This window comes from Drosophila sulfurigaster, chromosome 3 (genome assembly GCF_023558435.1).
Source record: "Drosophila sulfurigaster albostrigata strain 15112-1811.04 chromosome 3, ASM2355843v2, whole genome shotgun sequence".
Classification (NCBI taxonomy): Eukaryota; Metazoa; Arthropoda; class Insecta; order Diptera; family Drosophilidae; genus Drosophila; species Drosophila sulfurigaster.
The window spans coordinates 1,730,985-1,745,395 of NC_084883.1; the positions used below are offsets into that span (position 1 = coordinate 1,730,985).

At 40.8% G+C, this 14,411-nt stretch overlaps 6 protein-coding genes across 7 annotated transcripts; 3 read left to right on the top strand and 3 right to left on the bottom strand.

Annotated features, from left to right (window-relative positions):
- The first annotated feature begins 246 nt into the window (after window positions 1-246).
- Window positions 247-2,430, top strand: LOC133844735 (T-complex protein 1 subunit theta). The gene is made up of 3 exons (XM_062278886.1): window positions 247-408; window positions 585-1,615; window positions 1,674-2,430. Exons 1-3 carry the CDS (start codon window positions 349-351, stop codon window positions 2,221-2,223), a joined length of 1,641 nt encoding a protein of 546 aa, XP_062134870.1. The 5' UTR covers window positions 247-348; the 3' UTR covers window positions 2,224-2,430.
- A 2,260-nt stretch (window positions 2,431-4,690) lies between these two features.
- Window positions 4,691-5,176, bottom strand: LOC133844747 (guanine nucleotide-binding protein subunit gamma-1). The gene has a single exon (XM_062278900.1). It carries the CDS (start codon window positions 5,174-5,176, stop codon window positions 4,964-4,966), a length of 213 nt encoding a protein of 70 aa, XP_062134884.1. The 3' UTR covers window positions 4,691-4,963.
- A 1,153-nt stretch (window positions 5,177-6,329) lies between these two features.
- Window positions 6,330-7,044, top strand: LOC133844744 (MRG/MORF4L-binding protein). The gene is made up of 2 exons (XM_062278898.1): window positions 6,330-6,684; window positions 6,741-7,044. Exons 1-2 carry the CDS (start codon window positions 6,333-6,335, stop codon window positions 6,926-6,928), a joined length of 540 nt encoding a protein of 179 aa, XP_062134882.1. The 5' UTR covers window positions 6,330-6,332; the 3' UTR covers window positions 6,929-7,044.
- On the bottom strand, window positions 6,922-7,346 carry LOC133844745 (uncharacterized). The gene has a single exon (XM_062278899.1). It carries the CDS (start codon window positions 7,263-7,265, stop codon window positions 7,032-7,034), a length of 234 nt encoding a protein of 77 aa, XP_062134883.1. The 5' UTR covers window positions 7,266-7,346; the 3' UTR covers window positions 6,922-7,031.
- A 135-nt stretch (window positions 7,347-7,481) lies between these two features.
- LOC133844737 (uncharacterized) lies at window positions 7,482-8,937 on the top strand. The gene is made up of 2 exons (XM_062278888.1): window positions 7,482-8,257; window positions 8,308-8,937. Exons 1-2 carry the CDS (start codon window positions 7,498-7,500, stop codon window positions 8,910-8,912), a joined length of 1,365 nt encoding a protein of 454 aa, XP_062134872.1. The 5' UTR covers window positions 7,482-7,497; the 3' UTR covers window positions 8,913-8,937.
- Window positions 8,931-14,309, bottom strand: LOC133844727 (protein transport protein Sec31A). Of its 2 annotated transcripts, XM_062278877.1 has the most exons (12): window positions 14,177-14,309; window positions 13,767-13,975; window positions 12,737-13,709; window positions 12,436-12,679; window positions 12,265-12,377; window positions 12,041-12,097; window positions 11,839-11,935; window positions 10,368-11,779; window positions 10,193-10,303; window positions 9,814-10,134; window positions 9,462-9,533; window positions 8,931-9,402 (listed from the first exon to the last, which is right to left on the bottom strand). In XM_062278877.1, exons 2-12 carry the CDS (start codon window positions 13,961-13,963, stop codon window positions 9,214-9,216), a joined length of 3,786 nt encoding a protein of 1,261 aa, XP_062134861.1. In that variant the 5' UTR covers window positions 13,964-13,975; window positions 14,177-14,309; the 3' UTR covers window positions 8,931-9,213. The 2 variants fall into 2 exon arrangements, with proteins under 2 accessions (XP_062134861.1, XP_062134862.1); XM_062278878.1 differs by lacking the exon at window positions 12,041-12,097.
- Between the last annotated feature and the right edge of the window lie 102 nt (window positions 14,310-14,411).

The following is a 14,411-nucleotide window of genomic DNA, read 5'->3' on the forward strand; positions in this document are numbered from 1 at the left end:
ACATTTTATTTATCTGTTAATGTCCTGTAAGCAGTAGAACTAATATAAACAGTTAATTATTTTATGTCTTCAAGTCTTTGAAATACCACTTCAGTTTCTAATGAATCTTACAAATTTTAATGTAAACACAAATTAAAAATAAATTTAGAAAATCAAGTGTGTACAGATATTCAATATGACAAAAAAAAAATACATTTTACAGTATTTTCGAGCAGACAGATGCAGTATTTTTGGTTCACAAGCAGTGTGCAATCCAGAAGTTTCGTGCGGTTCGTTTTGAGGTTAAGGGTTTCACCGACTGACTTGTATTAGCTGCTCTTCGTTTTGTTAAAATATCTGCGAGTAAAAATGGCTTTATCTGTACCAAAAGCACCCGGAGTGTCGCAAATGCTCAAGGATGGCGCCCGTGTAAGTGAAATAAATACAAAAATCACAATTTTACACACATTCGTCATTGCTTTCATTTAAATTTTGTGGAAAACAGGCGGTGCGCTATAGACAGAAGCGCGTGATTAGTCATCGCAGCACAGATGTTCTTTGTAAATTTAATAAATTGTCTAATGCCATGCCATTCGATCCTTTAGATGTATAGCGGGCTGGAGGAGGCAGTCTATCGTAATATCAGCGCCTGTAAGGAGTTTGCACAGACATTGCGTTCGGCCTATGGTCCAAATGGCATGAACAAAATGATCATCAATCACATTGAGAAGCAATTCGTCACAAGCGATGCTGGCACCATCATGCGCGAGCTAGATGTGGAGCACCCGGCTGCCAAGCTTATTGTAATGGCCAGTCAAATGCAGGACGCTGAGGTCGGTGATGGCACTAATTTCGTCGTCGTCTTTGCCGGTGCTCTGCTGGAGGCTGCCGAGGAGCTGTTGCGCCTGGGCATCACAACCGCCGAGATTGCCGATGGATATGAGAAGGCGTTGAACAAGGCTTTGGAAATATTGCCCCAGCTGGTGTGCCACAAAGTCGAAGATTATCGCGATGTTTCCAAGGTGAAGGAAGTGCTGCGCACTGCCATCATGTCTAAGCAATATGGTCAGGAAGATTTCCTCAACGATCTGGTGAGCAAAGCCTGCGTCTCCATTTTGCCCGACGAGGGCACTTTTAATGTGGACAACATTCGCATCTGTAAGATCCTTGGCAGCGGTCTGGCCAAGTCCGAGGTGGTGCGTGGCATGGTATTCAAGCGTTTTGTCGAGGGCGATATCACCTTTGCGGAAAAGGCGAAGGTGGTTATCTTCTCATGTCCCGTTGACATTATTCAGACGGAAACTAAGGGCACAGTGCTGATCAAGTCGGCGGATGAGCTCTTGAATTTCTCGTCGGGCGAGGAGAGTTTGCTGGAGGCACAAATCAAGGCGATTGCCGATACTGGCGTTAAGGTTGTTGTTGCAGGCGGCAAAGTGGGTGACATGGCGCTGCATTACTTGAACAAATACAATCTGATGGCAGTACGTCTCAATTCCAAATTCGATTTGCGTCGCTTGAGTCGCGCCGTCAATGCCACAGTACTTCCCCGCATTACGACGCCCAGCCAGGAGGAGTTGGGTTATTGCGACAAAGTCTGCATCGAGGAACTGGGTGATACCACAATTGTGGCTTTCAGGTATGCAGTCACTATTGACCACTCAAAAGCCATTATTCATTCTAACTTAAATTTCCAGAAATGAAGGCAAGGACTCGCGCATTGCCACTATTGTTATTCGAGGCGCCACAGACAACTTTATGGATGACATAGAGCGCGCTCTGGATGATGCCGTTAATAACTTTAAGTGTCTAACTCGCGATGGTCGTTATTTGCCCGGTGCTGGAGCTACTGAAATAGAGTTGGCCACACAACTGGCTGCTTATGCTGACACATTGCCCGGCTTGGATCAGTATGCGGTGCGCAAGTTTGCCAATGCTCTGGAAGTGTTCCCCAAGGCGCTGGCCGAAAATACTGGCACCAATGCTACCGAGATTGTCAACCAATTGTATTTGGCCCACAACGGCGAGAAGGGCAAAAATATTGGATATGACATAGAGGCAGAGACAGCGGCAACTGTCGATGCGGTTGAAGCGAAAATCTTTGATCTGTATCAAGCCAAATTCTGGGGTCTCAAATATGCTGTTGGTGCAGCTGCAACCATTCTTAAAGTGGATCAGATTATCATGGCTAAGCGTGCTGGCGGTCCAAAGCCACGACAGGCTGCAGGCAGTGATGATGAAAGTTAAACTTATTAAACATTTATTAAAATGTATAACTTAATAATTGTAGTACTCCATCGGGCGAAGAAAAGAATTATATATGTATTTTCATATGAGAGTATTTACACGAAATTACAAATTTCATTAACAAAGCAAAACACATACACACACAAAACAATACACTCACCCATACACAGCTTCTTGTATTAATAAACTAAAATTACAAAAACTGGAGCTACGTTTGGACTATTCACTTTTAGACCCTTAACCTTGCCAAAAAGTAAAAGATTGGCTAGTATCTTGGAATTTAAAGGTTGTATTCTTAACATTCATTTTACTGAAAGCTACATACATACAAGGATATTTCAAGGATCAGGAACGCAATCTTCGTGTGTCTCAGCAAATAATAAATATGGCAAACATTTAATGACATTTTTCATTTGAAAACAAGCTTTAAAAATGGAAGTATTTTTATACGTGATCTTTACGAGTCAGCGTAATATATATAAACATTTCTTTTACAAAAACATTTTCTTTTACACTTAACATAACTATTTCGGTCGACATTCGGAAATATCTAAATCCCCTTCCGGTTATACAACCCCCAAAAAGGTTCAATAAATAAAATACGTTTTTTTTTTGTGTCGCCGCTAGATAACTCATCTAAGCTTTTTAATTTTTTGGAATTCAAGCAAACGATTATTATGTTCATTTTGGAGTACATAACATATTTCAAATGCGTATGCGCAGATACATTTCAATATTTTCTTTGAATAAAATACGATATCGTTGTCATTTTTCAAATTGAAGTTAATAAAGTTTTTAAAGTGTTATCTCATTATTCTTCGGATATTTCGTGCTGTATAATTTTTCATAGTTTTGTGTAATATTTAGCTTCATTATTGCAAATTTAAAATTCAATACGACCGATAATAACAATTCGAACTATTCGTGCTCCAGTGAATAGTTCAAATGCTTATCAGCTCTGCATAGTCAAGAGTTTTTTTGTTTGTTTCTTGTTTCTTCAAACATAAATAATGATCGCGAAACAAACAATAAATCGACAATTATTCTGCAAATATTTATATCTAAATAGCTTTAACAACCAACTGCAGTTTTGGTTTTAACAGCTCCAAATATTATATATTCAACTATCTGTAGTTGAGAACTTGAAACTCTGAACAATTTTCTGCTGAATGCTCACGACAGCAGAACAGAGTTCAGAATCTACTTTCGAATTCGAAAAAAATCAAATAGTTTTCCTATATATTTTTTTGTTTTGTTTTAAACGCGTGATTCTAAGTTGATATTTCGATGTGATTTTTCTTTGCCAATTTCTATAAATGCAACAATGGAAGAACCGATAATATTCAATTATAACATGTCGACAAGTCCGAATGGATCACTCAAGGTTTTATAGTTTTTGTGATGAGATATGATCGAAAATGATGGCATGAATATGAAATGACGATGCTTCTCTTGTGGGAGAACCGATTCCTTTCACTCCAATACCATACAATTATGCCCATTACCAATTTATTTGAGTATAAAAAAATAACTCAGCTTTAAAATACTTTGCCACTCATGCAATAACACTTTGTTTCATTATGCTTTACAAAAATATAGGCCTCAACCACGGACAAATCATTTAATCATGACGATGATGCGCATTCGCAGTGTCGACATATTTTACCCCGTTTGAATTAAATGATGATTATACATATTTAATTAATGTGCGCTAATTTTCGAAATATTTTTGTTTGGTTTATGTAAAATTATATCAACAAGAATCACACATTTTTTAACGATTTGATTCTGTTGTCTAAAGAATAAACAATTATCGGAGTCATATGTTGTGTTTCGCATCGATCTAAGTGATAAATAAAATAAATTATCGTTCATTACTTCATTTATATTGGTTGTGAATTAATAAAATGGCAAAAGCTACGCTAAGATCATATGTAGATAGATTCGAGATATATATATATTTATATATTTTCACTTTATATTTAATAATTTGCTAAGAAAAAACGTTGATAATAAACTAGCATGTTTGTTTGCATTTGGCTTTCATGTTTGCCGTAATTTAAAGCTTTTTAAAGTAATCATATAGTGTTTGTTGTTTTGGCCCAGTTATTATTTTTGGGATTTTCAAGTGTACTTTCATTTTGTTGGTTTATACCTTTCGATTATGTTTTAACAACTTTGAACTTGGATTAATAATAATCATTGAAATAAGTAGGCAAAATGTGTTTGGTTTCCTTTTTGTTTTATTAGTGTTTACTGTGTTTTTTTTTTTCAATAAATATATATAGTAGATTGCTGATATATTTTATATAGATATATAAGAGATATAGTTCATAGGTAGTTGTTGCTATAGTCCGCACAATAATTGTCCTTCAAGTTGGGTTATTCGTTTACACTGAATGCTTCACTAATTGCAAACAAAGATGTTGTTGATATTGATTTCGATAAATGCCAAAATGTTTTCTAAAGTTTGTAATTTTCTCTTCATTTATCATGATCATCACACTTCCATATCCCCACATTCTACTCTTTGATACACTTGAGGCGTTTTCTACCATCATCATCAATTTATAATATTGCTTTTTTTTTGGTTTTTGTAATCTGTTGCTGGTGGTGTCGACACTTGTTCGATAGGTTTTATTACAATGTAAATTTATTTAAATTTTCATTTTGCAAAATTGTGGTACTATTTTAAAACGAACTTAATTCAAGTAAAAAAAAAGATAGCCATGTATACTGCTTAGAGAGCAGTACACGAGGATTTCTCACGGAATGGATTTACCTTCTGGCTGGTAAAACCAGTCCATAGGTAATCCTCCTGCTCGTGCTCCGTGATGTATTTCATCATCTTGGCGCACGACTCCGATACCGTCTGGCGATTAATGGCGGCTTCGCGACGCAGGTCTGCGACGAGGTTGCGCTGCTGTTGTACGGATGATGACATTACGTCCATTACGGCTGTCTCGGATAGGCCTATGGTTGAAAATGTTCTCTGTACTCAGATATATATAAAAAATTAGGTAGAAGTGTTTGTTGTGTGCAAAAACTGTTTCCCTTATGTTTTTTTGTTCTTTGTAATTTCTTTAGTTGGGGGATGAGAGTCTGATTGGGGCGCGCTGTAAATGAAGTAAAAAAATGAGCAATTGCAACTAAAATTATCGTTCAACTTTAATCATAGTATTTTTTAACTTCGTGATTCAATTTCGTGCTTTAAACACGACCAAAAGATGGCACGACATTGAACAAACGACATCAAATTTTGCACAACGAAAATTTGGACAGCTTGAAAGGAAAATATATGAAAGAGCGTAGAGTAGGTGGTAGGATTGAGATATTATGATAGATTTGCTTAGTCACTTGATTCTAGTGAATAATTTTAAATCGTTTCTAAAATTCGTCATATTCACATTTTTGTACGTGTGTATGAATGCATGTACTTATGGTACTTATGTGGGTATTATATATACATATATATGTGTATGTGTGAAAAAACGATTCACAACGAAAAACGCTGTTATTGATTGGTAATTAATGATTAACAAACTTTACAACAATGTTGCTATTTGCTACTGTGCCCTCCACTTCTGCGATTGACAGGTTTCCGTATCGACAACGCAAATTACATGCAACTAAGGTATTAAAATACCCAATTGATTTTGTTGCGTTAGAGCAGAAATTTAACGCATACTTATGTACATACATATATACACACACACACACACAAATAAGTGAGTACAACGCCTCTTCACACACATGTACATAGAAATCTAGTATGCTAAACATCAAAACACTTTACACTTAGGTTAATTTAGACACACACAAGCACTACTACATGTTATTCTTGTTTTATTTAATTATTTACCAGCTTTAAATTTTTTATTTCTTTCTTTTAACAAATATCCGTACGAAAACAACTTCGAGCTTGCTGGGCTCGAACAAAAAGATACACACCCAAAACCAATGAAACGTGAAGTTGGCTGCGCGTCAATTTCCAAAACGATAATTGTTATCGACAGGCCAACCAAATACGATATACAATCGATGTTTGTTACGCGTGTTTATTTTGCTGCATCGGATCCCTGGCTGTCGTGAGCAAAAATAGTGTTGAAATGTCGACTAAGGACGAATGGTCCGCGGAAGAGGAGCTGCAGCTCTTCCACGCTATGGAGGGTCTGCGCCCGGTGGGTGTCAACAAACACTTCTACATGTCCTGCATTTCGGAACGCCTGTCAAAGTCCCTTAACCGCGAAATGCCTAGCGATTTAATCTGGCGTCATTTGGGCACAATGTACAAGCTGAAGGAACTTGACAATCTCGAGTCTCTGCCGTTTCCGAATGAAGAGCGCGAGTTTAGTTTACCTGAACAGGATTATGCATCGTTCGTAAGCAAAAAAACAACTGCAACCAATGATGGGGATGAAGTGTCCGAAGCGACAACCGAAAACAACACCAGCAACAAAGGTAAAATCAGATCAACGCAATTATTCATTAACTATTTTATTTTTTATTCTTTGCAGGTGGAAAGTTTGCAGTATTACAGACAAGTGCCGGCAAGGATGTGGAAAAAGAAAAGAAGTCGTCGACAAAAGCCTTGGATTTGCCAAAGAGGTCTGCAAAGCGCACTCGCGGTTCCATGTCGAATGAATCTATTAGTCCCTCAACAACACCACCGCCTATGCAAAACAACAAACGTCGACGTATTTAGAAGCATTAATGCGAATGGTTTAATGAAAAAATAGTTGTTATTTTTAGTGGGTAAACCATGACCGAAACTTTGACTTTAATATGTTTTAATGTAAATATAGAAATCAATCATCGAAATCATTGTTATTGTCGTTGTTTGCCTCTGTTGGTGTTGAATTTTCTTGGTCGGTTGCATTGGTTTTCATCGAGTCGAGCAATGACTTTAAGAGGCGTTTATTGAGATGATCCGTTTGGGTTATTTCGCGAACTGGCTGCGTCTGGTGTGGATCGTCCATATCCGCTACAGGTGCAGGTGATGTGTTTACTGTCATGGCTTCTATATTTTCTAATACCGGCATAATTTCTAGAATATTTACTGTTTCGAGTTTCTTTTTATGTTGCAGGTGTTTTCTTTTTTTCGATGACGCAGCTTTACTCACCAGGGTTACTGTGAATTGCTCACATTTATCGAATGTATCGATTGCAAATAAGCACCCCTTAGTAAGAAACAACATCGCCCGCAGGCGTAATACACATATTACAAGTAGCGCCCGAATTCAATTTTAACGAGACGGACAAATTTCAAAGATTATGTTCATGCCGGAAACAGAAGATATGTTACCTAGAGCCGCTCCAAGGCCAGCTGCGGCAGTGCCAATGGGACATAACGAGGAAATAGTGAAACCTACAGTTCCCGAAGTATCAATATTATTTGGTCAAGCCCCACAACAGCAACAACAACAGCAGCTGCGACCTCAACAACAACAGGAGACTACAACCACTTTTGCATCCTGGAAGAAACAATTGTTGCCAAGGGTCAACTTTTCTCCAGTGCTGGCAACTGAACTGGGTCCAGCCTCACCGCCTGTTCCATCTACTGCTCCTGTTTGCAACGATTACAATAATTATTTATCGCGTTCGCGCGGTATTGAAGTTGATCGCTCAACGCCCACTGTTAATTCAAATCTGTGTTACGCAGTAAATGTGCCGCACCCGTTCACACGAGAAACCTTCCCCTCCACTCCTCAAAACCATTGCCCCCCACACTATGTTCAAGGCCAATCCCCAGCCATCGCAACGGATGTACTTACTATTTGTGCTGGTACCCAAACAGAACCGGAATCTGTCGCATCTCGTCGAGATTCGCTGTCAGCAATAGCACCCGAGTTAGGGCACTTGGCTAACAAGAGTGATTTGAGGGAGTTGCTAGTTCAGCTGGACCTGATGCGCCAGGAGCAGCAGCATTTGAGGCGACTATGCGAATCGTTGGTGCAGCAACAGCAACAGCAACAATGTGTGCCGAAAACATTTATGGAGACTTCAACGCAGTGCGACATTTTAAATGTGAAAAGTAAGTAAAGAATAGAAAAAAGAATCTGTATTAAACTTAACATTTTTTAGGTAATGCGATGGTGAAGCGCATAACGCCTGTAGTGCATGACTACATAGTAGAGGAGGATGAGCGTTCAACGCCATATGAAGGGCTCCCTAGAGCCGCTGCTCCGCCATTTCAATCGCCACGCGCTGTGCCGCCAATGGCCCAGTCAACGGGATACCGCCCAAACACTCCACAACCAAAGCAGTCACCGGCAGCGAATAATCCCTTGATGAATGCCGTTCTACAAAAACCCAATACCGAAAAGAGTTTGGTGATGAATGAGTTGGCCCGCAAGTATCTGCCTCAAAGGCAAATCACCGAACTGATGGACGAATTGCGTCTGTCACCAACAACAACACCCACCAATGGTGTCGTTAACAACGCTAACGCTAGCGCGGGCATTGACACAACGCCACTGCGCCGCATTGACAACTTTCATCAGAGTCCCAGTAATATTTCTAATGCATCCTACGTATATCTCAAGAAATATCGCTTGTTGCCTGAGCAACGAATGTCCAATGATCAGGTTAAGTTGCACAATCCAGAATCACCAGTGGCACCAACTCCACAGAGTAATCAACCAATGCTCGACCTGGATAACATACGTAATCAGCCAAAGCTAATTTAGGAATAAAGATTTCATTAATATCTTATTACATTTAGTTTCTTCGCTAATTGTTTCTCAATTTAATTATTATTTTTTGCTTCGGTATTCAGATTATCTTTATATTTATTTGAATAATGGGAAAAAAGAATAGTACATACACACACATATTATAATCAAACAGGAACGAAGAAATTTTGATTTTTTTAGGGACAGGTTATATTTTTGTTTTGTATAAACTTTTAGTGGGTGGCAACACATGAGCACTTGTGTTTGGTTACCACTTAAAAACTGAATATATGAAAATATAGTTAGCATAGTACACCTAACGCAATACCAATTGCAACTCGGATGCGGATTGCAGCAGGACCTTGAGGCCTTGCATGAAACCAGCACATTGGGCAAAGTCCGTGCCAAAAGCAATGCGCGTGTGCACTTCAAGGGCATTGGCGTAGTCGGCTATTTGAATGTATTGTACAATTTGATTCAGATGTTGCACAGTTGTCGCCGTCAGCTATCGAGAATTAATAATAATTTAATTAATTTAATAATGATTGTGAGGCAATTACTTACCCTTCCATCGCGCAAGCAATCATAGAGATTTTCCAATCGTTTCACCACATCCACGAATTTTCGTTTGGTACGCTGTGTAATGTAATAAATAAACAAGTAAGTAAATGTTGCATTTGGTAAAAATGTACTTAATGCAATTTTGATAACTCATTGAGTATGTCCTTCGTATTGTGAAATATATAAAAACTAATCAATCCTCTTTACTTTTTCAATTAACACGATGGATCATTTTCATCAAATTTGTTAGCTATTGCTACTAATATTTTGAAGTGTCTACGGACGGACTGGAACATGTGGGATCGCAGCCGAGATAATTCATATACCATAATACAGTAAAAACATCATCACATACCGGATCGTTAGTCGCGCTTAAGCATTGATTTTTCAGCTCTTCTAGCACCGTTTGCAGATAGATGTACTCCTCGGGAAGTGGAGGCTTCTCCTTGGGCGGCTCTGGTTGACGCTGCTCTTGGATGGGTGCTGGCTGTTCGGTGTATCCAAACGATTGCTGCTGAGGCTGACCAGGCCAGTATTGCTGCGGCTGTTGTTGCTGCTGTTGATTTGGCACCACCGATGCTTGGAAGTTCAACTGCTGTTGTGGGGGAAAGGCTTGTTGATTATTATTTGCTGCCGGATTGTAAAACGCAGTATTTCCTGTTGGTGGAGCATTTTGCTAAAGAAAATTCACAATTAGTAACAGTTAACAGGTATATAAGTAACTACAAAGCAACCTGATATTGATTAGGATCCATATAGTTATTTTGATTTTGATTCGGATCAACTCCATATAATGGATGCAGAATTGGCGCAGATGAAGGCTCTGCAGCAGGCCTGGGCTTAGGCTGCAAAAAAGCAATTGCCAATAACTTATAACTTTGGATATATATTAAGTTAAAAATGCCTTACCACTCGAGATGATTTCAAAGCTGGGGGATCGTTCCAGCCGGGTGGCGGTGTGGGATTACGCTGTACATTCTGAACAAGCGGCGGCGGAGCTGCAGTTTCAATGGGTGCAATACCCGGCAAATAATTGTTTTGCGGCGCTCCCATAAATGGAGTTGGATTGAATGGTTGAGCCGACGATATGGGATTCGTATTGAAGGCATTGGTATTATATGTCTGTGGCACAGGAGCAGCTTGTGGTAAGGGCGCTAGAGAGCCTCCAAATGGCGCTGCCGCTGGAGCTGGAACTGGATTGTATGGCATGCCATACGAACTGGTCGGCGCTGCCACAGATGGATCCAAAACGTATTTCGAACGTGAATGCAATCCTGATCCGCCACTTGCAGTGGCAGGAGGTCCCCCTGTCGAGCTGGCATTGCTGTGTGGTCGCGGTGGATGCGTAAGTGGTTCTGCTTTAAGCTGAGGAGGATTAAAGATTTGTGTAGGTGGCTGAGCTGGCTGGAAGGGAGCTGCTGCCAAGGGTACAGCTGGTGGTGCTGCTGGTTGTGCCTGTTGCCAGCCATTGTTTACGGGCGCACTGTATTGGTTCTGCGGTTGTCCAAAAATCAGTGGATTTGCGGGCTTCGAGAAGGAGCCACGCGGCTCCTGATGGCGCCTATAGTTCAAGGGTGCGACAGCAGCTGGGGCTGCAACAGGTTGCACCTGATCCACGTTGACGGCGTTGCTAATGCGCTCACGTAGTTGACTCAAATCATCACTTTCCAAATTGGTCTTACTCAATGTGGTAATGTACTGAAGGGCAGCAGTGAGTGCACCTTGGGAGGCCAGCAGTCCGCTATATTCGGATATGAAGCCCGCAAAGCATCCAGCGAAATCAACAGCAATGCCTTGCTGTTCTAGGGACTTGGTGAGCAGCATCACCACCTCAGCCAGCTCCTGTAACTCCTGAGTGTTGAGTTTATAGTTCTCATTCTGCTGCTCCAGCTGCTTCAGTTGATACCAGGCGCTCACTAGCTTTTCAATGCTTCCCGCACAGATGTAGCACAACATGGCATTGCGTGTGAACTCAACGCTGCTGGGGCATTCATTCAATAGGCGATCGCCGAGTCTTTCACAGATGTCGACGATTTTGCGCTCGCTGTGCTTCAGAGCAGCAACCAAGGCCTCCTTCCACGAATCCACGGTGCAGTGGTTAACAAAGTCAAGCCAGTCGCGTGATACCAATGCCGAGATGACATTGGAGAGTTCATTCTTCTGCTGCAACAAATAACGTGACTGCGTACGTGATAAGATCTCTATGCCCGCTGTGGATGCAATGATGAGTGCCTCTGGAATGCGTTGAGCCTCCAGACACAGTTCGACAGCAGCTTCGATGTTGCCCGTTAGTATTGCTTCAGTTATTAAACTGTCGACGTCTGCAAAAAAAACCGATAAATATTGAATTTGACAAAAATAAATACAAAGTGCAACTTACGATCACCACTTGGAATCTTAAACTGCAGTCGCGGAGCAGCTGGATAATCGTTGAGGGCTTGTGAATTAATGCCAGTGCCATTGTTATCGGCAGTTTGCTAAATATTAAAAAAGCACATATTAAATAAATGTTTGTAGAATGAGTGAATAATTTCTTTATAATGATTGTCTGTTTATATGGAGTTGGTGCACTGATTTCTTACCGAATTATCGGTGCTAGAGTTAGTGCTTTGATCGCATTCAACTTCCGAGGAATCGCTCTACTCGAAGCATGAGAAATTGTTATCAGAGAAATGTACAAAAGGGGAAAGGCAATGGCTCAATATTGATAAGAAACTGGTACATATGCAGTATGTTGTGAGATAAGAACCGAACAGAAACAGAACTAGCAACTAGAAAGCATTAAACAATGACAACTCCGACTCACATGTGTAAGCGTTGATATGCGTGTAGTCAGCGTGTCCACGTCAGACTGTGAGTTGCTTTCGGGTTCTTTGATGAATTTCGTAAACTTGCCATCAATATCCTCTTTGTTATAGCCTAAGAAAATTGTTTTCTTTAAATTGTATTCTAAGCCGGCGGGAAATGATTCGCTTACCTAAGAGATTGAGCATTTCTTCTTTGGGATTTAATTCAAAGTTCGCCTTAATGAAATACCAAATGTAGCGACCATGCTGATCTGCCGACTTATCGGCCCGTTCTCGGCAATACTCTGCATAGTTAGCACCAGCCAAAGACTGTTCTAAAGCATTAGCACGTTCCACAACTCCTGGCTCGGTTGTCAACTGTTCCACCTTCACAGTTTTTGAAGTGCCATTGAAACTGACCAGTTTGCCACCGAACTGTAATGCAAATTCGATTTGAAGAAGTGATTTATTTTCAAGCATATTTATACTTACACCAAAAGCTACGCCACATGGACGCTTCATCCACTTGGGAGCATGCGCTAAATCGTGATAGACCACTTGGGTGGCCTGCTGAGGCAGCGGCGCTTGGGCAAATTGATCCATGCCTGGGAAGGAGTCGGCAATCTTCTCGGATGTTTGCACCAAATGATGAGTGCCGCCGTTGAGTGAATAAATGGAAACAGTTCCCTCCAAGCTGGCGCTGGCAATTAAAGCAGGATTGCGTGGACAGAACTGCACATCGGAATACCATGAAGCTGTTGTTGCCACCTCCGAAAGGATTTCTCCTTCTGGTATTTTAGTATTTGGATTCCAGCAGTAGATGCGATTGTCCTTGCCACACGACACCATTAAGTCATTGTCCTGCTGACACCACGACATGCCCAATACGCCGCGATCGTGTATCTGGTAGGTTTTCGCCGGAGCTGTGGCATAGCGTAAGTCCCACAATTGAACCACTGGAGCTTGATCATCCTCGGATGCCAGCCAGACTTGAGTGGCCACCTCGGGATGCCATTCAATGGCATGCCAACGCACACGCGACTGAGTGTCTGATAGCTTGATGATCTGCTGACTCTTGCGCAGATCCCAAATCACGCAACGTGTGCTGAACACAGATGCCAATATGTGCTGCACTTGACGATTCCATGCCACATTCTTCACATCTTCCAGGGGCTGAGTTTTTGCGCCAGGATTGAGTGGACTCGCGGGGTTGTTCAGGTCCCAAATGTAAATCTCAGACTCCGAGGCACATGAAGCCAGCAAGTTATTGAGGAAAGGATTAAAGTCTAAGCCAGTGACGGCACCAGTGTGCTTATCCTGGCGTGCTAACAATGGTTCCTCATTGGCAAGCAGCTTGGCTGCCGAATAAACATTAATATGCCCCGCTTCGCAGCCGCCTACAATCAAACCATTTGGGTGTGTTCCCCCATTTATGCCAGCTGGACTCCAGATAACCTTTTGAAATCTGAAAAAATATAAAATTGTTAAACAATATCAACCTTAAATGTGTGGCTCAACTCACTTGAAATCGCTGGGCACGCTTGCCTTCAGTTCCAAATCATAGCTGGCATCGCCAGTATTTGGAGAATAGATCTCCAAAGTCGAGCTTGCATTCGAATCAAATTGCTGGGCTGCGGTGCCGGCAGCCAAATAAATTTGTTGCTGCTGCGCTGGCGACCAGGCAATGTTCACAGTCTTCTGCAGTTCTTTTACTTTCATTTTGCTTGCAATCTGAAATGTTAAATTTTACACAATTAAAGTTTGTTATTGTTGGTCCAAGTGGATACAAGATTTTAAATGAAATGGTGTCACGTCCAATTGGAGCGCGCCCCGTCATCACTTTTTTTTCGGTCGCAACAACTTTAGCGTAGCGGTGTAATGTTGCACGTAATATGGTGTTGTGTTGTGTAATTGCAATTGAATATTACTTACACGCAATTAATTGCTCAATAAAGTGCTGTTTTGTCGGAATTTAAATATAAATAATTTTTTTATTTTATCTTCTAAGAACTAAGAGCTGTGGCACAATCGATGGTGCTATCGTAACCATCGATAGAAGTGTATTAACATTACAATATCGATAGTTCGGTCATTTCGATATATGCCGAGTACAAGTTGATATACATGTTTGTTTGTGTTGTTAGCACCAAGGTAAACAGCTGTTCTT

Coding starts and splice junctions, on each gene's coding strand:
- LOC133844735 (XM_062278886.1), top strand. CDS start 349: ATGGCTTTATCTGTACCAAAAGCACCCGGAGTGTCGCAAATGCTCAAG. Junction 409..584: donor TGCTCAAGGATGGCGCCCGT/GTAAGTGAAATA, acceptor TCGATCCTTTAG/ATGTATAGCGGGCTGGAGGA. Junction 1,616..1,673: donor ACCACAATTGTGGCTTTCAG/GTATGCAGTCAC, acceptor TTAAATTTCCAG/AAATGAAGGCAAGGACTCGC.
- LOC133844747 (XM_062278900.1), bottom strand. CDS start 5,176: ATGGACGTAATGTCATCATCCGTACAACAGCAGCGCAACCTCGTCGCA.
- LOC133844744 (XM_062278898.1), top strand. CDS start 6,333: ATGTCGACTAAGGACGAATGGTCCGCGGAAGAGGAGCTGCAGCTCTTC. Junction 6,685..6,740: donor AAACAACACCAGCAACAAAG/GTAAAATCAGAT, acceptor TATTCTTTGCAG/GTGGAAAGTTTGCAGTATTA.
- LOC133844745 (XM_062278899.1), bottom strand. CDS start 7,265: ATGCCGGTATTAGAAAATATAGAAGCCATGACAGTAAACACATCACCT.
- LOC133844737 (XM_062278888.1), top strand. CDS start 7,498: ATGTTCATGCCGGAAACAGAAGATATGTTACCTAGAGCCGCTCCAAGG. Junction 8,258..8,307: donor CGACATTTTAAATGTGAAAA/GTAAGTAAAGAA, acceptor AACATTTTTTAG/GTAATGCGATGGTGAAGCGC.
- LOC133844727 (XM_062278877.1), bottom strand. CDS start 13,963: ATGAAAGTAAAAGAACTGCAGAAGACTGTGAACATTGCCTGGTCGCCA. Junction 10,135..10,192: donor TGGATCCTAATCAATATCAG/GTTGCTTTGTAG, acceptor AATTTTCTTTAG/CAAAATGCTCCACCAACAGG. Junction 9,403..9,461: donor ATTGCTTGCGCGATGGAAGG/GTAAGTAATTGC, acceptor AATTCTCGATAG/CTGACGGCGACAACTGTGCA.